General features: G+C 42.2%; 1 protein-coding gene across 7 annotated transcripts in view; it reads right to left on the minus strand.

Moving 5' to 3' along the window:
- Positions 1–3,356: 3,356 nt before the first annotated feature.
- Positions 3,357–24,246, minus strand: part of APLP2 (amyloid beta precursor like protein 2) — a 120,915-nt gene continuing 100,025 nt past the window's right edge. For 4 of the 7 annotated variants that reach the window (XM_040326236.1, XM_040326235.1, XM_040326231.1 and 1 more), the window contains 7 exons: positions 20,282–20,381; positions 20,024–20,197; positions 16,849–16,884; positions 14,762–14,841; positions 10,630–10,704; positions 7,875–8,027; positions 3,357–4,891 (listed from right to left, as the gene is read on the minus strand). In XM_040326236.1, coding sequence (XP_040182170.1) covers positions 4,790–4,891; positions 7,875–8,027; positions 10,630–10,704; positions 14,762–14,841; positions 16,849–16,884; positions 20,024–20,197; positions 20,282–20,381 — 720 coding nt within the window. In that variant the 3' untranslated portion in view covers positions 3,357–4,789. The remainder of the gene's footprint in view (positions 4,892–7,874; positions 8,028–10,629; positions 10,705–14,761; positions 14,842–16,848; positions 16,885–20,023; positions 20,198–20,281; positions 20,382–24,246) is intronic. The other 3 variants (XM_040326237.1, XM_040326233.1, XM_040326232.1) reach the window with 1 other exon arrangement.

Consider the following 24,246-nt stretch of genomic DNA (forward strand, 5'->3'; position numbering starts at 1 on the left):
TTCCCCTTGCAGTGGGTCTCCTCGCTACCTTACTTAGAAATTCGCCTTACTCCCACATATTCTGGATTGTACAAGGCTAACTTTCCACCTTTACTCAAAAAAACTATCTGATATGTTATTATCCTGGTCTCATTTGCCCCTGTCTTGGTTCTGCAGAATAACAGCTACTTGCATGTCCTATCTGCCAAAATTACTTTATTTTTTTCGGGTCTTGCCCATTTCGGTTCCTTCACATATCCTAAGTACACACCAGCGTAAGAGTCTACAATTTATCTGGGAATCAACTCGCCCCCATATCAGTAAACAGATCCTATACGCTAAACGGATTAACGGCGGCCTTTCGGTCCCTAATTTACGGGCCTACTATTTAGCAGCTAATCTAGCCCCACTCTCACACCTTCACGAGACACATCAGCTCCCCCTGTGGCTATGATTGACCTGGTCGACTCTGATCCCATTCCTATCTCCTCTTTGCCCTGGCTCCCTCCTGCGCACCGTCCAACGGTAATAGGGCCCTGTTTGGCCCATTCCTTGCGAGTATGGGACTCAGTAAAATACTCAGCTGGATTAATTTCAACCCATCTCCCACTTCTGCGACTTCTACACTGCCCATTATTTCCTCCGAGTCGCGATAACCCTATCAAATTCTCTTGGTGGACCGTGAATGGTTTCACAGATGTTCATTCCTTGCCAACACCTACTAGTACTTTGACATTTGCCGCTTTACGCAGTTCCCATGGTATCCCCTTGCGAGAGCATTACAGTTATTTACAACTTCGCCACTTTCTCCAAAGCCTCATTAGGTTCCAACCTACCCCTTACACCAGAGTTGCCCAACTTTTGAAGAGAGAGGGCCACTTATGCGAATTGGTAACTGGTCACGGGCCACAATGAGTGGAGTGGGAGGATGATAGGTCCGTGTCCACAGACACAGCCCACTCTACTCTATGGGCCTTCTGATCCAATCCGATTCGCCCAGACGGAAGGGGGCAGATCCCTTTCTATTTTTTTTTTTAAGGTAGGCGGGTGTAAACAGACACAAGTCTGTTTACATCTGCTGCTCCATAGAGGTGAATATTAAGTCTGATCGGGTCGGACCGATCATGTGAAAGGGGCCAAACAGCAGGTGCAGCCCAGTGCGCCTGTGGATTTTCTGGGGGGGTTAGCTGCACCTTGCCGTAAACTTCTATTATATCCTGCAGGTGTGGCGAACTTTCTGAAAGCACAACAAACCCGCAGGTAATAACAGAAGTCTATGGCTCAGTGCTTGTTTCCTCTACCAGCAGCTTCATTCACAAAACTGCTGCTCTTGGATGGCGGGTCAGCAACCCATGACCTGGGACTGCCAACCTGCCATCCCACAGTAGGAGGCCGAGGGCCACATTAGAGGGCCACCACTGCTTTACACTCTGACTCCCTTTGAGAGCCTATGTAGGGCCAGGCCCCATTCCCCGGGCCTGATGCCTTTGATATATTCGGCTGCGATATATACAAAGAGACCCCCTTTAAGACCCCATCATCTTCAATGGGAGACAGAACTGGGGAAGCAGTTGGACCCTGAGGATTGGCAGATCATTACCATAGCTCTTTCCAAGTGTTCACGTAATGTGTTAATTTTGGAAAATGCCTATAAATTACTGTATAGGTGGTACTATACACTGGCTAGATTGGCCCACTTTATCCCAGCTTACTCTCCGCTCCGTTTCCGGGGTTGCTCCCAGGAGGGTTCTATGGCACATATTTGGTGGTCATGCCCGCGGGCAGGCAGACTTTGGGTCAGGGCATACGCCCTTCTTCGCAACCTGTTTCAGACTAACCTCAAGACGGACCCCTATGAAGCTCTCCTTGGTAAGCCTATTGTTGAACTACTACACCCAGAACGGCAGTTAGCCCAGCATCTCTTTACTGCAACTAACTTGACGATTGCGAGGGCATGGAAAACCCCCACGCTCAGTTTTTAGGCGGTCAAAAATCGCCTGAATGACGTTATGGTTAATGAGAAGTTGACGGCTGTCCTCTCCGATACACATGACAAGTTTCTCAAAGTTTGGCAACCTTGGATTTCATACTCTCACCCTTCCAGGTTTTATACCACATTACTTTCAATGTAAGGCTCCTCTCGCGCACACCCCATGGACCCTCTACTCTTTTTTCTCTCTCTCTCGCTTTCCCTCCTTTTATTACTTTCTACTCTTTTTTTTTTTGTGGTTACTCATCCTCATGTTCTACTGATGTGTGCACTACACTCATTTCTCAGGTTTACAGAATACCGGGCACGGCCTGGGTTGATAAGGTTAGGCTCGGGCCTCAATTGTTGTACTGATTTAAAGCCTTCTTTAGCTTACCTATATATCAAGCTTTAACCCCAAAATGGTCACTTGAGATCATTATCTCCCACCTGGAAGTGTTAATTCCATATTACGGCCATTGTAAGCATTTCCTGGCATTCAGAACATTGAAAGGTTATTGCTGGACTACTACATGGCAACCCGGTTCCATGGACGTTTGCGTTTTTGTCTTGTACGGAATAGCTGCTTATGTTGCCTTTATGTTGTTGATGGTCTCTTAGTACCGAATTAGTATATTCACCATATGGAATATCATCTTATTGTAGACCTGTTGGTTTGTATGATAAAACTTTTGTAAAAGAAATATTTTATTATAGTTACAAAAATATGAGGGGTGTACCCACTTTTGTGAGATAGTGTGAGTGCGCGTGTGTATATATTACACACACACACACACACACACACACACTATATCTAAATTAAAACTTTAAAAAAAATAACTCCCATGCCTAAATACCTTGAACAATTTGCTTCCCAGATTTCCAGATAAAGATAGATATATATATCTATATATATATCTATATATATATCTCTATATATATATATATATATATATATATATATATATATATATATATATATATATATATATATATATATATATATATATATATATTTATTTATATCTAGATACACACACACACACACCACAGTTTATTTAATCTGTTATAAACACCGATTTTGGTTATTTACACCAAAGAAATGGAGCAGAATAAATTCTGGCCTAATAATTAGCACAAACCAAAAAAAAAAGTATAAATAAAAAAATATATATATATTTTTCAGTCTTTCTTGTTTATTTATAAAAAGCCCAGTGGTGGTTAAATACCACCAAAAGAAAGCCGTTTGGGTAAAAAAAATTATAAAAATTACACATATCAGTAGAGTGTTGCATGACCACACAATTGTCATTTAAAGTGCATTGAAGTGGTTAAGGAATAATGTCCCCCTTACAGACAGACAGTCATTTTAAGACGCAATTAAAAGAAATAAGAAAAGGACGCTCTCTTTATGGAAGTTAGTGTTTATTGACGTGGTTTGTTTTCCAATTTGAACATTCCCACACAACACACAAAGGGATCTTGCAGGTTAAACTTGATTCTGTGCATAGTGCAGTAAAAATGATAAAGGACGAAAAAATGAAAAAAAAAAAAAGTAATGGAAATGAACTCAGGAAAACAGAAGAATATAACAGACGCACGACCACAGGTTACCAGAACCTTAAAAATTTGCTGAGAATGAAATTTGAGATGATGGTGCAATTGCGAACATTAATTTTTTACAAGCAGTAGAGACACGGGGAGTTTACAACCCAAACAGCTGCAGCTTCCCCCTCCCCCCCTCCAGGTTACTAAGCGAGATTTCGCGCCTGGCTCTGCCACACACAGTGTTTAGTTATTTCTGGACCCAAAACCACAAATTTCAAAAGCTGGTCAGCGCCTTCCCGGCATGCATCACCCTCTAAAAAGCTTGTTCTTGGCACCGATCGCAGATGACGCGGAGCGAACGAGCGAGTAAAGTGCAATAATACCTATTTGGCAAGGCAAGCCCGCGCAGAACCCCCTGATGGTGATAGATTGACCCCCTATTATGAAACAACAGCACACGTATCGGTATCAAGAACAAGAAAGGCGCCACATATTATACCAAAAGATACTGGCCGAGGAGCCAAAAACAAAAAAAAGAAATAAAAAACACACATCAGTAGTACATTTTAGCTTTTCACGAGCGGAATTTAAAAGAAAAAAACTGAAACGATATCCAGTCTATCGCGGCGAGGAGATGTCAGCTGACTGTGGGTGTGGCAGTGACCCCCCTCCCCCCTCGCTACAAACAGGAAGAATCACAAACTTACACACTCTAACAAGTCTTAACGTTTCCGTCTGCAACGTCGTTGGCTTAATTGCATCCATTTATTTTTTTTTTATACGATTTTTGTTTTTCTTAAATAATCTGACGGAATAGAAAGAAGCAGAATCCACAAACATTCTACAGATAGAAAGTAACTTCCCCCTCCCCACCCCCCCATTCATATATATATATATTTATATATATTTATACTTTATGTAGGAGACACACACACATGTAATCTGAATGTTGAGCTGTTTTCTGATTAATAAAAAAACAAAAACAAAATCTCTACATCTTACAAGATCAGCAATAAAATATTCAGTGAAGATTCCAATATTAACTCTATTCTGTCACCCGTTTAAAAGAATGTCAAGGAAAAAAATAAAAATTAAAATTTTCAGGAAGTGATCATTAAAGAGTCCGTGAGCGCCCAGGGAGGCAGGCAAGCTCTCGCTTCAAAATAATAATTGGTCAGCAGTGAAAACCCAAAATCGATGCCCGGCCCCCCTCGTCTTTGGCCCCAATACCCACTCTTAGCCCACCCTATGGACCCAACTGCCCCTCCCCAATTATCCCCGGTCAGGTCCTCCTCAGATCTGCATTTGCTCCAGATATTTGTATGTTGGGTTTTCATAGCCGTGGTTCTGCATCTTGTTCAGGTGGCGTTCTTCTGGGGTCAACATTGGATCCACCTAGGGAACAAAAATGGAGGAGGTTTAAGAAAACAAGATGAAGACAAGCCGAGTAGGCCTGAAGCAGGGAAAAAAAAAAAAAATACACAAGCCAATAGAAGGATTCTATGTCATGGTGATGCAGTGGAGGAGGGGTTTTAGACACAACTGCCTCCCACTAAACACCTATGATTTTAAAGCCAAAGTTCAGGAGGACAGTTTTATTTTTGGAAAAAATATTTTCTTTACTAGAACTGCACGGTAAATAGTTTAGAAAAAAAAAGAAAAAAAAAAAGCATTTGCGATTCAACCCCCCCCACACGATCGTAATCCAGCATTTCCACAATTCTATGTAAACAGTGCAGAGCCGTTCTCTGCTCAGAGCTGTCAAAAAAAGAAAGCCATCAAATGTTTAACATTGGTCAGCGCGGAGATAACTATTAACATTGCATCGGTTATGTTTTTTTTAAGAGATCAAAGCTTTAGAGCCGGTTCACACTGGGGCGACTCGTCAGGCGACTCAGCCGCCTGACAAGTCGCGTCCCATTCTAGTCAATAGAACCATTCTAATAGGAGCGACGCAAGTCGCTCCGACTTAGAAAAAGGTTCTTGTACGACTTTGGGGGCGACTTGTATTGACTTCTATACAGAAGTCATTTTGCAAGTCGCCTCTGAAGTCGTCTTCAGGACACCTTGCCGAGTCGCCCCCGAAGTCGTGCCGCCCCAGTGTGAACCATCTCTAAAACTTTCAACCCTTGAAATTTAGGAAATTAGGAAATTAAAATTTCCTGGCCAGGCAACCTATTTTTGCAAGTGTAGCACATAAAATAAATCTTTATTTATTTTTTATGCGCTACACTTTCTATGTTTGTTTTGTTTTCCACCATTGTCTATTGGTAGTGTGAGCTGCTTATCATCGATAGCGCAGAATTTTCTGTTTTCAACCTATTTTTGCAATGCGATATTCAGGGAAAGTTACGGACTTCAATGTATTATCCATAAGACCAACAGAAGGCACACAAGCATCACAATGGTGAGCGCGTCTTCAACCCTTTCCGCCATACTCTCCACCGTAGGCAGTTAACAGCCAGCAGAAATGTATTTGCAGCTACAGGGGCTCAGGATAATCCTCAAAGAACAATGGCAGGAGACTGTGGTTCCCCAAAAAGAAAAAACTCTTCATAGACTGTTAGGATTCCAAATCTGAATTAGAGATAGTAACACTAGGTTTGATACAAAGGCTCCAATAGGGTCAAAGCTACCCACCCTGATGGAGCGGAGAACGACTCCGACGATGATGCAAATGTCAGATGTTGGTTTCTTCTGGGGATATAAAATAAAATGCCCCAAAACCGCTAGGAGAGTGTAGGCTGAGGTAACGAAAATGCCCTCTGTGTGTCTTTGGGAAGACGTGTCATTCATGTAATGGTAATACAAATAAGTCAAACGTATGGCAAGGCCTCAGATACTCACACACCCAGGCAGCAGGTGTTAAGAAGGCCAGAAGTGACCAGGTCACTGTAGGTGGCAGTGAACAAGACTATATATAAAAAAACACATGACGAAGAAGCAATGGGATGGTGCTTCCTCTAGGCCAGTGGTTATCAACTTCTAATTTACATATACATCCATCAGTGTAAGTGGGTGTCAAAAGAACAACAAGAATAGACATCCCCACTACACGATATTGCATCAATAATGCAGCACAGGAAATACATGAGGTACAATCCTTCATCTCTTCACATATATTAAAAAAACATGTCGAGTTATCAACTTCTGTCCTCAGGGCCCACTAACAGGTCAGGGTTGCAAGATAACTGAAATTCATCACGGGTGATATAAATTGCTGCTCATCGATTGCAGTATTTTAGTCTGCAACTCCCTAAGGTAATACTTAAAATCTGGCCTGTTAGTGGGTCCTGAGGACAGGAGTTGAGAACTGCTCTAGGCTGAGTGGAGGTAAACAGCCCGGAGCAGGCATGCGCAGTACTCCACCACGTGAAAGTTGGCACGTTGGAAACTTATTGCAGTAAAAACAGCAGGGCTGGGAGTCCAACAGTGCAAATAGTGAGGTAGGTCCAGCGAGTCCAATGCCTCAGACACACAACTGGGTTTTCCAATGGGAAAACTGCGAGGAGAGCGTTTGGCCAGGAATCCCGGCCGTGTGTATGCTCCCTCGCAGTTTTTCCGACGGGAAAACTGCCAAACCTGCCGGCAAAAAAAAAAAAAGAAAAAAAAAAAAAAAAAAAAGAAGAAGGAGAACCAGCTCTCTTTTTTCCCGTCGGAAATCCCGAGCGTGTGTACAGGGCATTAGGGTCCATCGAGTTTTCAGCATCAGGGTCACACCTGGGGCTCCACAGTCAACCAATACAGTAAACTCAAGTCTGAAAAGTGCCACAGTGCAGAGTCTGATGTCACAGAATAGCCCTGCATGTTCAGTGGAGTGCAGATATGGCCGCCAAAGCGAATAATGAGGAAACAACTTGGATAGCTGCTATACTGAGACAGGTCAAGCAGCAGTGCAGTGAAGTCATCAAGAAAACAACCCCATGAAGAAAGCAAAGCTAGCAAAAAAATAGCTATTGTTTTAGCAGAACAAATAAAAAGGTGTCCAACCTCCTGAAGGTGGCAATATAACCCAATTGTTTCTGAATCCTTGTGACCAGGCTTGCCAACTTTCAGTAAATTTACAAACAGTTTGTAAAATCCATAATTGTTGCGTCTGTCCATGAACGTCAGTCTACATGACCGTAATGGAAATTCAAGGACAGATGCAAAAAGTACAAATTTTACAAACTGTTCGTAAATTTAATGAAAGTTGGCAAACCTGCTTGTGACCTTCAATTTACGATGAACAACTTCAGGGCACATTTTCATGGGGCACAGCTGCTTCTCACCCCAATCAGGTTTTATGTAATCAGTAAATCTAATTTCATCACATGATTTCAAGACCCCCAAACACTTGAATCACATGACAGATCAGTCTGTGGTCACATGATCTCACCTCCACAATACCATGGCTGATGGTGCCATATTGTCTCTTCCTCAGAAGGACCAGGCTGATGACGATGATGGTAGCAATGGCCACGGCAATGACCAGGAGGCCAATCAAAGTGCTGCCGCTGAAGCTGAATTCGCTACGCAGACTTTCAGTCTCCTGCAGGGCAAAGAAAACATAAATTTAGATCACAACAAAGTTTTTCAACAAGACAGGCTGGTTTACACCCTAGTGTGGTAACTAACTGCAGGGCATGATTTTAGAATTGCCTCACATAATCTCTTCTGTAGAACAAGTTTGTGTACGATGATGCTTGATCGGAAATATCTGAAAATTTAGAAGCCTAAAGGTTTTGTGCCAATATTGACTGGTATTTGGAACTGTTCATAATTCTCTCTACCTTGACCATGTCCCCTGTTCCAGCTGAAGAAAAACGGCCCAAAGCATAATGCTGCCACCACCATGCTTCACAGTGGGTATGGTGTTCTTTTGGTGATGCAGTGGCGTTTTTGCGCCAAACATATCTTTTGAAACCAGAACACATTTTCCCACATGCTTTTGGGAGAATTTAGACTTGGTTTTGCAAAATTTAGCCGGGCTTGGATGCTTTTCTTTGTAAGAAACCCCATAGCCCAGACATATGAAGAATATGGGAGATTGTTGTCACATGTACCACACAGCCAGTATTTGCCAGATATTCCGGAAGCTCCTTTAATGCTGCTGTAGGCCCTATTGGCAGCCTCCCATGCCAATATTTTTCTTGTTTTTTTCACCAATTTTGGAGGGACGTCCAGTTCTTTGTAAAGTCACTGTTGTGCCATATTTTCTCCACTTGATGACGACTGTCTTCACCGTGTCCCATGGTTTATCTAATGCCTTGGAAATTCTTTTGCGCCCTTCTCCTGACTGATACCTTTTAACAATGAGAACTCTCTGATGCTTTGGAAGCTCTCTGCAGACCATGGCTTTTGCCGTAGGATTTGAATAAGAAAATGTCAGGAAAGACCTACTAGAACAGCTGAACTTTATTTTGCGTTAATTAGAGGCACTTTAAATGATGGCAGGTGTGCACCGATTCCTATTTAACATCAGTTTGAATGTGATTGCTTAATTCTGAACACGGCTACATCCCCCAGTTAAGAGGATATGCACACTTATGCAACCACATTATTTTAGTTTTACTTCCTGCCCTAAAATAATTCTGTTTGTTTTTTAACTGAGCTGTGCAGCTTATAGGTCACATTAAAAGGTGGAAGAAGTTTTGAAATTACTTAGGCTCCATTCACATCTAGGCAAACGAAATCGCGGCGTTTTCTCGCCGCAAATCGCGGTACAAATAGCGGCGTTTTGTACCGCGATTTGCGGCGACAAAACACCGGTATTGTCCGCCTAGATGTGCCCCAGATTGACCCCCTCTATGGAGATGCTTCCCATCTCCTAGCCGAACGCCGAAAGACGCCTGAAAAAAAGGTCCGGGACCTTTTTTCAGGCGGCAGGCGTGGAGATGTGAACCATCTCCATAGAGGGAAATGCGTTTCCAGCCCTCTGGCGGCAGCGGCGTAGCGCTACAGGCGTAAAAACGCCTAGATGTGAATGGGGGCTTAGTCTAATTTTTTACATCACAGAAACCTGACACACACACATATACATATATATATATATATATATATATATATATATATATATATATATATATATATATATATATGTATATGTGTGTGTGTGTGTGTGTGTGTGTGTGTGTGTCAGGTTTCTGTGATGTGATGACATATATATGTATGTATGTATGTATGTATGTATGTATGTATGTATGTATGTATGTATGTATGTGTATTCTACATATATATATATACACACACACACACACACACACACACACACACACGCATACATACATATTGCAGTGGAGATTGTGTCCCGTAGTTTTTTCTATTGAATATTGGTGGATCATTGGGAGCCCAGTGTGACGCTGCTCCAGGAAAACAGAGATAAGAGAGAAGTATCTGACCCCATTATCTGTATTTCCGAGTCTTTTCGAGCATTTCCGAACGGCTCTGGTGCCCCCCCCCCCCCACCACAGACCAAATGTGGTACTGCACACCACTTTGGCCTGAATCCTGCTCGTTTTGGGAGAGACAACACTCGCAAACCAGGTTAGGATTTTGTCAAAATACAGTGCTTGTATTGCGAAATGCTCGTTAACCGCGTTACTCACAATCCGAGGTTCCCCTGTACATACATATACACACACACACTCATACAAAATTGGCAGTGTTGACATCTGCCAGATCCAGAAGTGACGTCAAGGAGCGTCTCTAACTGCTGCCTGTAAATGCAAACCAGTTGCTAATCAGCCGTTGGATGGCTTTTACATTAGAGGAAATCGCAGACTAAAAAAAGAAAGATATCTGGATGACGTCTGTAAACGGCAGGCATCATTCAGATATCTCCACTTCGAGTCCAGGATGTCCTACGGGCGAGAAGGGTTTACAAAATGGAAAGATATTCTGGGAGTATACATGCCCAGAATCAACCTAGTGGGTGACACAACTGAACTCTTCAGGTCCTGCGCCCATCCAGTGCTTCTCTCGCCATGTTACAGGTGGGGCAAACCAAGGCACAGGAGAAAAGGGACACACTTAAATCACTTATCTCAATGCAAAGCTGCTCCCACCACCCATCGGCATTGTGGTATATGTATGCCACTTCAGTGACTCGTATGCCAAAGGAAAGAAAGAAAAAAACGATAATTTTTACATACTGGCTCATCCGCCAACCCGCTGACTCTCTCCGCGTTGAAGATCATTTCCTTAACATCCAGGGTCTCATCAATCACCTGTAACAAAACACAGACACGTAAATAGAGAGAAGACGGAGCGGTGCAGAGCAGACGGGACTGGTAAAGAACACATAAAGGTGGATTTACTAAAAGGCAAATATACTGTGCACTTCAAATGCATTTTCTCTAGATATGAGGGGAAGCTCTGCTGATTTCTATCATCCAATTATGTGCAAGCAACCATGCAGTTAATTTTCCTTGCATGTGATTGGGTATTTTTGCAAAGTGAAGCTCTACAGCATTTACTAAGCTCTTGAGCAAGTGAACTTTCAGTGCATAGTATATTTTCCTTTAGTAAATCAACCCCATTGTGTGACCCCCACTATGCATTATATCGGCCATTTAGGCTGAAGGTGGCACACCAGAGGCTTCCAACTTCCCGCCAATGGAATTACTTTTTTCTTTTTCTTTTTTTAAAACCACTTCAGACTCAACCACAGCAAGAGACTTGCTCATGATTTTATTCATTAATTCCATCTCTACTTTTGCATCATTTGTGGTATTCCAAATGCCAATTTATGTATTTATCATTTACTTAATTTTATTAACCACTTCCAGACCGCCGCATGTACATATACGTCGGCAGAATGGCACGGACAGGCACATCAACGTACCTGTACGTCCCTGCCTGGACGTGGGTCCGATCGGGACCCCCCCCCGGTACATGCGGCGGTTCCCGTGGCTGTCCGAGCGATCCGGGATGAGGGGGCGGCTGTTCGTTTTTGTCCGCCCCCTCCGGATCGCTCTCAGCCAATCCGCGCGCTCCCCCGTGTGTCACTTCCTCTGCCTGTGTAAACACAAGAAGAGGGAAGTGATGTGATCTCTCCTCTTGGCGGTATTTTCAACCGCCGCTGAGGACAGAATACATCACACAGTGAGTCTGCACCACACTACACTGACACACACTACACATAGGCACATTAACCCCCCCCCCCCCCCCCCCCGATCACCCACCCCCCTGTCTCAACCGCCGCTGAGGACAGAATACATCACACAGTGAGTCTGCACCACACTACACTGACACACACTACACATAGGCACATTAACCCCCCCCCCCCCCCCCGATCACCCACCCCCCTGTCACAGTGTCACTGAATGCAGTGATCATATATGTACTGATCACTGCATTTAGTGTCAGTGTGACAGTCACCCCTAATAAAGTTTTAACCCCTTGATCACCGCCCTAGTTAACCCTTTCACTCCCTATTGCCAGTGTCACTAAGCAATAATTTTTCTGATTGCTGTATTAGTGTCGCTGTTCCCGCTAGGTAGCTATTTTTTTTTTTATTGCGATTTTTTTATACTAAAGACATGTGGCTGAATACATTTTGGCCTAAATGTTTGACTAAAATTTAGTTTATTTGATTTTTCTTATAACAAAAAATAAAAAATATTGTTTTTTTTTTTCAAAAATGTCGCTCTATTTTTGTTAGGGAGCCACGTCGCACGACCGCGCAATTGTCTGTTAAAGCAACGCAGTGCCAAATTGTGAAAACCCCTTGGGTCATTTGGCAGCATATTGGTCCTGTCCTTAAGTGGTTAATTAATTTAAATATAAACCGTACCCACCCCCTCCCACCCCCATTCCCTAATGGACTTCAGAAAATTTCAAATTTCAAATTTCCAAATTTTCGTATGTCCGAATTTCGGAAATTCTTATTTTTTTTTAATTTTCGAATTTTTGCATTTTTAAAATTTTTGAATTTTCAAAATTCCGAATTAAACAATTTTTCATTTTCGAACTTTTCAAAAATGTATAATTTTTCATTTTCGAATTTTGAAATTTTTCGAATTTTTTCTTTCGAAAATTCCAAAAAAAAAAAATTATGAACATTTTCGAATTTTAGAAATTCCTGAATTTTCAAATTAAACATTTATCGTATTTCCAAATTTTTTCGGATTTCGGATTTATGGAAATTTGATTTTCGAAATTCAGAATTTTCGAATAAAAAAATTCGAAAATTACAAATTCGAAAATTGAAAAATTTGTATTTTTGAAATTCGGAATTTAAGTAATTAGAAAATTAAAAAATAATTGGAAATTTGAAATTGTAACATTCAAAAATCTAAAGTTCGAAAATTTAAAACTCGAAAAATGGGAAATTTCCAAATTTTTAGAATTTCCAAAAATGTTTTTTTAATTTTCGGAAATTGTTTTTTTCCGTTTTTGCCTTTTCGGAAATCTGAAAATTCGGAACTAAAACTTGAATTTCCGAAACAATAAAAAGTGCTCATGTCTAATCACAACTACATAGATATTCAATCGTATTATAGTTTTTTTTGGTATCAGTCCTTTTGCGGCATTTATCAATGGTGGAATTAATGTTTTCTTGTAACTTATATTTGATTCTTTTGATTCGTGGAACAGACAAGCTTGTATGCTATTAGGTACCTTTTTCCCAGTTATCACTTCAATGTATTCAAGGATTTCCTGCCAATATTCCAATCTGTCCCCATTCTCTCCAGCACAATGGGGTTTTATCTTTACTAAATTTATGAATCACTTCAGATGTCTTATGCCATCTCTAAATGCATTTATAGTTCATTTCAATTGTATTCATATCAGTTGCGGTGTTATGTACGGATGCTATTAACTTGTTGGTCCTCAAATTTCTTGCTTATTTCTTTTTCCCATTTCTCTATAAAATAGGGTTTTCCATGTAGGTCTAACTATCAGGATTTGATATACTCTTGATATCACATGCCTTAGTGGGGTTTGTGTGGAACATAGTTTTTTGGTGCGGTTTAATTCTTTTCATCTCTTATAGGTGAGGGTACTGAGTTTACCAGATGTTTTAATTGTAGATATTCCCATTCGTTAATATCCTGTATGTTTTTTTCTTTTATCTCCCAGAATGGTTTTATCTTTCCTTGTTCTGTGATATCCTTTATTTGTGCTGCCCCCATTTTAATTCCCAGCCGAGTCCCTTTCCCAGGGATAAAAAAAATTTGTTTCCGTGAGTGAAATTAAAGGTGAATTATAAGTCCATTTATTCTGTCTATAGATTAAATCCCATTGCCAACGTAATTACCGTATTTATCGACGTATACCACGCACTTTTCCCCCCCTTAAAATAAGGGTAAAATCGTGGGTGCGCGATACACGCGCTCCGTTTGAACCTTGCCGCCGACATATACTGAGCGCAGTACACTCGGCCAGGCTCAGCTCCCCTCGCGGTCACGCCCTGTGCCGCCGCCTCCTATGCGAGAGGAGCCGAGCGTGCCCAAGTGTACTGCGCTCGGTATATGTCGGCGGCGGCGTTCAAACACAGCGCGGGTAGGGGGGGGGGAATCGGCTCGGAAACAGCGCAGGAGAAGCGGCGAGGACACCACCGAAGCCGTAGACTGACAACAAGGCCGCCGGGCAAGACACAGATGAGGGGCATTTAAACTGTAAGTATTTTATTTTTTCCTCAAATTTCCCTTCTAGGTTGGGGGTGCGCGCTATACGGCGGTGCAAGCTTTACCCCGATAAATACAGTACTAAACAGAAATCCCCAGAAAAACATCTGCCCCAATATCTGATTCACTACAAGGGGTTTAAGAAATACATCTGTAAGCCTATTATTCTCTTCACCATTATCCCACTGACCCACTTTTAATCCTAATGAAGAGAACTAGTCCATCTATTCACCTATCCACACAGTGTATAAACCTTAGGCAATAATTGAAGCCAGCCACCCGGTAACTCCTATAAAATTTTCTTTATTGGCTACATTATGTAAAACAAGATCAGAGCTTGGGCCCTTCGGTTATTACAGCCTTACTCAATGGGATGAGGAAGGCTGTAATAGCCGAAACGTGTTAAAACGGCTCTAGTTTTACATGATGTAGCTAATAAGAACATTTATAGGAGTTACCGGGTGGCTGTCTTCAAGACTCGCCTTGGATTTCTGCCAGGGAAGTTGGACACCCCAGCCCGAGTACCGGATCTCAGCAAGCATTTCTAATGTTTTTGTGGTTTGGGTACTTCTTTGTGTATTCTTAGAAGCCCTAATACACAGAAGGCTAAAACCTTATACAGGAGTCATAGTCCAGCATGGAGGAAACTCACCACTTTCTTGTCGGCTTTGCTCTTGCTGTTGAGAATTTTCTCTTCGGCTCCGATCAGAGGCTTATCAGCCATTCCGGATCCTGGGTGGGCAGAAGAGCTGTCAGAATTCTGGCGTATTCAGAAATTGACGGAAAACACCAATTTTACCTGGAGGAGCAGCCATGTGTGAGACGGAGCATCTCAACAGTAATGCAGCAACTTGGATTCGAGTCACCCGATTCAAATCTATCCTGTCACTTAATATGCAGAGGCCCGATACCTTCCCAACCACTGTGGTTCCATCTGCTAATCCCCATGTCACAACTGTGTCCTGAAGAAGGAACTAAAGCCAACATAGAAGAGGCCAGCCATCTGACACACACTTTTGGTGTCCTGTATTTAATAATAGGATGACAGCATGGAGTAATACAGGCTAAAAGAAGATCCTAAATGTAGTTGTCCCTTACAAATACTAAAGAAATACAAAAAAAAGTCTTTATGGGCAGAAGCCTGTATAGAGTTTCCTTCTGTCTTATCGGTAAGACAGAGGATCTTGCAAATACAATAATTGCCATGTTAATGCACAAAAGGGAAGAGCATTTTTTTTTTTTTTTTTTTTTTTTTAAAGAGGACTACACTACGCTGGTACTCTCTGCTCCTTCACTTTGTGTTTTTTGTACAGAAGCGCTCCTCTCTTTATGGCTAAGATGCAAGGCTGGATGCACTGGAATCTTATTGGATGAACTTCTGTCATTTTCATGGGAGATCAGGAGAATTGGACTTTGCAACTTGTGCAATATATTGTTGCCATTTATCCTAAGCTCGGTGCGCAGACCAGATCCAGCTGATATTTCTTTGTAGAGTTTCCGATTACCATATATTACAGCGGAACCTCGGATTACAAGCATAATCCGTTCCAGAAGAATGCTCGTAATCCAAAGTACTCGCATATCAAAGCAAGTTTCCCCATTGAAGTCAATGGAAACTAAAATAATTGGTTCCGCATTGACTTCAATGGCATGCAATACCGCATACGGCCAGAGGTGGGGGACGCCTCGGAAATGGCCCGAGGACATCTCGGCTGACCTTGGCAAACCTCAGACTTTGTTCCTGAGATTTGCCTAGGTCAGCCGAGCTGTCCTCTGGCCTTTCCAAACGGTGCCAATCGGCAACGCTCCGGCGCCCCCCCCCCAACCTCAGGCCAAACACGGTACTGCACACCGCTTTGGCTTGAATCGTGCTTGTTTTGCGAGACAAAACTCACAAACCGAGTTACGATTTTTTAAAATACAGTGCTCGTATTGTGAAACGCTCGTTAACCGCGTTACTCGCAATCCAAGGTTCCGCTGTATTGGCTATGACATAATTTCTTATATGATGCTATGGATCTGAACCCCAACTTAAACCTCAAACCTAACACAAGATGTAGCCGGTATTGATGGCGGCCTGGATGCTGCATTACATACTCTCACTTCATCACATGGCTGCAGCTCAGGATTAATTAAAACACACCCTTGGTCTACCCACTCCTAAATCATACAGAGATGGTTAGAGATTGGATGATAACGGAAGAAATGGGAGCAGGAATAACACCCCTTCACCAGGAGGAAGTCAGCAACTCACCAAAGAGAACCATAAACCAGAATCAAGTGATCACCATGAACATTGATTAGATTGGAAGAGAGGTCAGTCTTGGCAGAAGGTGATAATTCAGAATTTCGGTGTTCCTGGGTCTGAACATTTTAAATTAAGGGTGAACTCCGCCTGTGTTCCAGGGTCTGATCATCATTTATGGGGGTCCCTCTACCTGCTGGATTTTCCATTTTACTTAACAACAAAGAAATCAGCAAGAGGAGGGAAGACACCCCAAGGTGAGTGAGAACACCACAGGGTTGAGCGTTCGAAATTTGGCTGGAGTACCCAAAAGCAGGCGCCTCAGTCCACCAAGCTCCACCTATAAATGAAATATCACCTTCCAGTAGGCCAACCCTTTAATTGTGTGGAAGAAGATTGGAATTGCTGTCTTCAGCAGACGGTAAAAGGGTAACTTATGGAAACCAAAGTGAGGTGACAGATGGGATGGGGGACAGTGCGAGAGAACAACCAACCTTTTCTGACTGGCAGGTAGGAGTCCTGTGACGCTTCTAGACAGAGGGGGGGAGGGGTGAGGAAATGGGGAATAAGGGAAAAAAAAAAAAAAGATAGAAAAGCAGAAAAAAAAAAGATTAAAAATAAATAAAAGGTTTGTGGAAGCATTAGGATTCACGTGTGAGCTTAGTCAAGTGCCCGCCCCCTGCGACACGCCGCTGTGCTCAAAGTTTTCCAGTGGCTCTGGCAGGAAGGAGGGTTCATGCAGCACAATGTGTGTGTAAGTGTAGGGGCAGCGATGGCGGCGGCACGGAATTGTGGGAGTGTCCCTTCGATCATATACAGAGCACACTGACAGAGCGATGGAGGGGGGAGGTCACAGGGGCCACACAAAGTGCAATGTGGTCCAGAGGTCTACATACATCTAGCTGTGAATAAAAATGGGTGAGAGATACAGAATACACACACTTTATATACAATGTTATAGGAATGCCGACATCACTTCTACATTTAGGATGCGATCACCAAATCAGCAGCAGTGAGAAATCAAGATTGCGTTCCCTATTCATGTCTGACTTCATGGAGTCAAGGACTCAAGGCACTTTAAATATCACTTTGTAATATGAATCCACAAACAGGGAGAAACATGATGCAGTGAAACGCATACATTTTTTTAACGCAAACTCCCTTTAAAGCTGAACTCCAGTAATTGGATGAAACCTACCTTTGAAGTGGTAGCATCCCGCCGCTGCAAGTCTAGTCCAGTGATGGTGAACCTTGGCACCCCAGATGTTTTGGAACTACATTTCCCATGATGCTCACCTACACTGCAGAGTGCATGAGCATCATGGGAGAAATGTAGTTCCAAAACATCTGGGGTGCCAAGGTTCTCCATCACTGGTCTAGTCCAAGACCCCATACACACACCCCATTCGATTTTCTGCCGATTTTTGTCTTCAGATTTACCAAAACCATTTAATATGAGGTCAAAACTTAATGCCGCGTACACACGATCATTTTACGGCATGAAAAAAACGTTGTTTCTCAAAAATGAAATTTAAAATGATAGTGTGTGGGCTTCACATAATTTTTCAGGTTCTGAAAAACGCCCAAATTCGAACATGCTGCATTTTTTAACGTTGTTTTAAACTATGTCGTTTTTCGAGTTGTAAAAAATGATCGTGTGTGGGCTTAAACGACAAAAAAAAAAACGCACATGCTCAGAAGCAAGTTATGAGATGGGAGTGCGCGTTCTGGTAAAACTACCGTTCATAATGGAGTAAGCACATTCATCACGCTGTAACAGACAAAAAAGCGCAGATCGTCTTTTACTAACAAGGAATCAGCTAAAGCAGCCCAAAGGCGAATAGAACTTCCCTTTTATAGTGCTGTTGTACGTGTTGTACGTCACCGCGCTTTGCTGGATCATTTTTTTAAAAACGATGGTGTGTAGGCAACATCGTTTTAATGATGAAGTTGGGGAAAACTTCGTTTTTTCGACATGCTGAAAAACGACTTTTTTCATGCTGAAAAATTATCATGTGTACGCAGCATGACGCTACATGGTTTTGGTAAATCTGAAGAAAAAAATCTGTAGAAAATCTAATAGTGTGTATGGGGCATAAGGATGCAGTGATAAGATGGATTACAGTATTCCTGGCTCCAGCAGGCTTCTTCTATCCATACGACCGGTCCAGTGCTGCCACATCTCTAAGGAGCTTTAAACTGGTGGGGGAAGGGATCACTGCTCCAGGAGGATGTGTGGAAAATGGCACTCTCCTCAAGGTGGATGCAGCAGATGCAGGCAAAGCATATAGCGATTAGAAGAGGGAAGTTCTGGACAGCCGCACTCAATAAAAACCCATTTATTGTGCAAAATATAAAAAGTACAAACCACAGCAGGGTACAGGATAAAAAAAAAAAAACGTACGCGTTTCACACACTCAACAGTGCTTAGTCATAGCTGTGAACCAAGCACCGTTGAGAGTGTGAAACGCGTCAGTTTATCCTGTACCCTACTGTGGTTTGTACTTTTGTTATTTTGCACAATAAAGGAGTTTTTATTGGTGTGCGGCTGTCCAGAACTTCCCTCTTCTAAGAGCTTTCAGCTGGTGTCGCATGCTTACCACTTTCTTCACGTACAATACAGAGTTAATAGTCCTGCACTGTACATGGAGATGCTGGGGGAGTTTTTTTTATCAGAAACGCGCTACAGTCCATTTAACATGGTTTCCTATGGGACACGTTCACGTCTATGCTTTTTTTCTACTATGAATAAGCACTGAGATACAGTGCGAAACGCGTCAGTGTGTTCTGATTTTTTGCTGTGGCATGTTATTTTTGTGACCATTTTTATTAAAAGGAACGTTCTTGGAGTGCGGCTGTCCCAGCTTTTTCTCTTAAGTTTTGCTTTTTTTCTACTGCATAGATGGGAACCAAGCCTCATTGTTTATCTATTAGTATTTTTTAACAAAAAATTCTGAATTCAATTATACATAAGATCTGGTTTTTATCATCATGTACTATTAAATAATGGAAAATTCTTTACAGTATTATTGGATTTTGATACAAGATTTATTGTTTCTTCTGTTTATTGAATTTTGTATGTTTTTTTTTTTTATATTTCTACAAGTTCATAAGTCGATATCCGCTGAACATTCTTTCTAGTTTTTTATTTTATTTCTTACACCAAGTTAACAATTGAAACAATATATGATTAATATGTTTTTATATGCGAGTATGTGAGGGGAGAACTTTGAACCCACAAAATGGTTTGGCCGTTAAGAGTTTTTATTTTTTTGGGTGAACAAATATTAAAATCTTTTGTTTGGCACTCTATACATTTAAGTGCAGCCTTACCAGAGCCACTGTGCCTTATCACAATCTGATTGATTTATTGAGAACTTGAATCCAACACCTCACTTCCACTTGTCCCACTCTCATAATAATTTAAGCCAGAAAGAGGGAAGGTGGTCTGGATATTGCCGTCCTTGAATCTGTAGAATTCTCACCAGTATGGTAGTAAATAAAAGCCTGGCATGTCAGGGTTCTTCAGAATTATATCCCTTAGAAATATATATCAATGTATATTTACTAATACTTTATTATGAAGGGTATCTGCATCCTCTCCAGCTCCAGTGAAGCTACAAGTCCCAGCATGCCCCAACTTGAAGTACACTACAAACTGTATAATACCTTCAGATTCAGTGATTGCTGGGAATGTTTTGACCTGGAAAGGCCGATATGGTTTCCCTTCTCTCACAGGAGTTTCCTCGCTTTCCTCGGAGCTCACCCGTACGTCACCCTGCGACTCGGAGAAAGAGGATGTGAACTGGTCCATGTCTGACTTCTGCTCTTGCAGGAGTTCATCTATATGGGAAGAGAATAGGAGGTATGAGATGCCTCACGCCTCAAACACTGATGGAGAAGTCACACAACACTGAGCACAATTACCAATCTCGTCCTGGATCTGTTCGGCCACATATGGCACTTTGTAGAGAAGGGACAGACTCTGGTTCATTCGTTCTTCAATTACATGGAGATGGGTCATCACCTGCAATGCAACACACCAATAAGTCACAATATGTTGACATCCATTCATTTTTTCACTGTGTGATTTACATTTATGTTTTGTTTTTAAACTTGTGATTTATGAATTTGATTTGTTCACTATTTTTTCATTGGTCATTTATGATAAATGGTACCATTTATAATATTCTTACACTGCATGTGCACATGTGATACTTCCTTAGCGGAAGTACTCATATTGCTACCCCTCAAGGGTGGATTAGGATTAAGCGCAACTATATATTTTTTTTCCAAGTCACCATATGAATCAGGTCTTCGTCCTTGTAAAAAGGACATCAATACATAGGCCCCAGATAGCCACATACGTTCCTGGTTGTGCCTGAAGTGGCCCCTTCTATGAGTTGGCAAGCCTCAAGAGCCCTCTACCAGAGCTTACAAACCTACTGATGGACAGCTTGGCATACACGTCTTCCAGACTGATGTGTGCTGCCAGTGCCATGCTATGAAACACTCATGTGATCAAATGTTGCCTGCTACAAAAATTTTTTTTATTTATATAAACTATTTAAAGAAAAGGTTTCAAATGTTACAAAGAAGAAGAATAAAGAAAAAAATACAGTGCAATATACCATGAGTATTAGAAATCAATGCATTATACAGTTGCATAGGTGACAAAATTATGAGCAGTTGAACATTACTGCCAACTTAATGAAGATAACAAATGGGGTGACCCACTCCAGGAAGACAAGAGCAGGTTATCCCATATTAACAAGCGGAGGACCAGCTGAGAAAAAAAAAAAAAAAAAAAAAGAAGATGTAAAAGTCAGCAGCTACAAACACTGGGGTAGATTCAGGTATCTCCGCCTAAAGTTACGGCGGCGCAGCGTAGTGTATTTACACTACGCCTCCCAACTTAAAGGAGCCAGTGCTGTATTCAGAAAGCACTTGCTCCGTAATTTGCAGCGGCGTAGCGTAAAAGGGGCCGGCGAAGCGCGCGTAATTCAAATGATCCGGTAGGGGGCGTGGATAATTTAAATTAGGCGCGTTCTCGCACCGAACGCACTGCGCATGCGCCTTCCCCAAAATTTCCCGACGTGCATTGCGGTAAATGACGTCGCAAGGACGTCATTGGTTTCAACGTGAACGTAAATGGCGTCCAGCGCTATTCACAGACGACTTATGCAAACGACGTAAAATTTTCAAATCGCGACGCAGGAACGACGTCCATACTTAACATTGGCTGTGCCTCCTAGTAGCAGGAGCAACGTTACGACGAAAACGACTTACGCAAACAACGTAAAAAACTACCGCCGGGCGCAGGTACGTTTGAGAATCGGCGTAAGTATGTAATTTGCATACTCTACGCTGACAACTACGGAAGCACCACCTATCTGCCAGCGTGAGAATGCACCCTAAGATACGACGGCGTAAGAGACTTATGCCAGTCGTATCTTAGGCTAATGTCGGCGTATCTAGCTTTCTGAATACAGAAAATAGATACGCCGGCGTAGCTTTGAATTTACGCAGCGTATCTATGGATACGCCAGCGTAAATCGTTAGTGAATCTACCCCACTGTAGCTGCTGACTTTTAATAAGCACACTTACCTGTCCAGGGTTCCCGCAATGTCAGCCACCCGTGGCCGATCCGTCCTTCAGATCGTGTGTCGGCACCGCCATCCTCACTAAGGGTAACAGGCAGTGAAGCCGCAAGGCCCGTTTTCCTATTGCGCGTGCGCGAGTCACGCGGCACTTTGTGAATGGGCGGGTGTCTCCTGGGACACACACAGGTCCCAGAAGACAGCGCGCCCCATTTCACAGGAGGCGAGGAGAAGAGAGGAGATCACCGCGGAATAGGAAGTGGCAGATTAGGACGATCTGCCTAGCAACAGACATTTCTGGCAAGTATAAAAAATTATTTCTGAGCCTTTTTAGCTATTTTTTTTTTTTTTTTTTTTAGGGTGGATCTCCGCTTTAAATCATACAGTACTAAGACAAAACTCAAGAAAAAAATAAATAAATAACTAATAAATAAATAGTGTTCTATCCCATAAAGCATGAAATCACTACAACACAGTAACAGCTAAAATATTACAAAAACTGTTTAAAATAGACAAAAAAAAAAAAAAAAAAAAAAAAAAAGAAGGAGACCACAAAGCCCCAGAAAGGAAGAAGGAAAAAGAGGCTGATTAAGGGGCTTGAAGGGGTGCATAATCGTCCCGGGCATCCCAAACGGCATTAAATTTAAAGTATAGCTAAAAGCAAAACCATTGTTTTCGTTTTGAATAGAGTGGAGAAGGATTAGAACACCGGTCAGTTTTTACTGCGGTCTTTGTCCCCGTTTGGGAGATTTACCCCTTTTGTCCCGTTTACCATTGTTATTGAACTAAACAGCAAAAGAAAAACCCACATTTTGGGTTGTTCCTAGAAAAGTAACCAAGGGGAAATCTTCCAATGGGGACACTAGTTCTGGTGAGCGGGAGGTCCCCAAGGAATTCCCTTAATTGCCTCCCACTTCCTGTTTGGCTCTGGGACAGGAAGTGAAGGGAAAATCTCCCCAATGGGACACAGATGACGATTCTTTTCTAAAAAAAGAAAAGAAAAGTCTGACAAGGGCTATACCCTTAATTACTCTATACAAAAATGAAAAAATAAAGTATTACCTATAGTTCTACTTTAACTAGGGTATTGCGCAATCTAATTGTAAAATATTCCACGGATCCAAATTTCTTTAACCCGTTGTAGAAGGAAAGTTTCCATTAAGCAGCAATTAAGCATCTAGCCGTTGGAAGTATGTGCGTCATCAATTTTCCTAATGATTTCCCTAGATCCCGCCCAAGAAGGCCCAAATGATGCGTCAGCGGATAGCCGATACCAATTTAATGCAAGGTCATTTATTTTTATTTAAGGTACAAATCTCCTAAATGATTTAGTGAAAGGGTACGGGGAAGACAAAGGGTTACACCACTTGGCCACTCAGATAAGGTTTCCCGGGTATGGAAGGCTCCATTACACGAGAACTGTACTGATCTGTGTATGTGCTTTTCATTTTAAATGGCCCCTTTAATGATTCTGAAGCTAGTCAGGATGCTGAATGATTAGATTGTATGGGTCCCGTGAGGACTGAATTTGTTTTTTACATCTGCCTCTTGAAGAGTCATTGTGGGTTGGAGCCATAACAACTACAGAGAGGAGGATACTTAGAAGAGCCTTTTCAACCAGGGAGCCTTCAGATTTTGTCAGGGGTTAAATGCCTAGAATTTTGTATAATTGTATGTAAGCCGGCGGGTGGATGAAGCCGGCGGGTGGATGAAGCCGGCGGGTGGATGAAGCCGGCGGGTGGATGAAGCCGGCCTTTTAGTTAAAGTGGATTCCCCCCAAAGGTGGAATTCTGCTTTTAAGCAGCCCTTACTCCCTTACATGCCATATTTGGCATGTCATTTTTTTGGGGAGGGAGCAGGTACCTAGTTTTGACAGGTACCAGCTCCCATTCCCTCTAGGGCCACCCAGGCAGCTCAAGTTCTCCTCTCCCCCTCCATCCCTGCAATCTTCTCGGACATGTCACAGATCCCAGAAGATTTCCCGGCAATTAACCACTTCAATACCGGGCACTTTCACCCCTTCCTGCCCAGGACAATTTTCATCTTTCAGTGCTGTTGCACTTTGAATGACAATTGTGCAGTCATGCGCCACTGTACCCAAACTAAATTTTTATCATTTTCCTTCAACAAATAGAGCTTTCTATTGGTGGTATTTGTTCACCTATGTGGTTTTTATTTTTTTGCTAAAAACCAGTGCTGTGGAGTCGGAGTCGAGGAGTCGGAGGAGATTTTGGGTACCTGGAGTCGGATTCGGCAAACAATGCACCGACTCCGACTCCTACTAAATTTAG

The sequence above is a fragment of the Rana temporaria genome, chromosome 10 (assembly GCF_905171775.1).
Source record: "Rana temporaria chromosome 10, aRanTem1.1, whole genome shotgun sequence".
Lineage (NCBI taxonomy): Eukaryota > Metazoa > Chordata > Amphibia > Anura > Ranidae > Rana > Rana temporaria.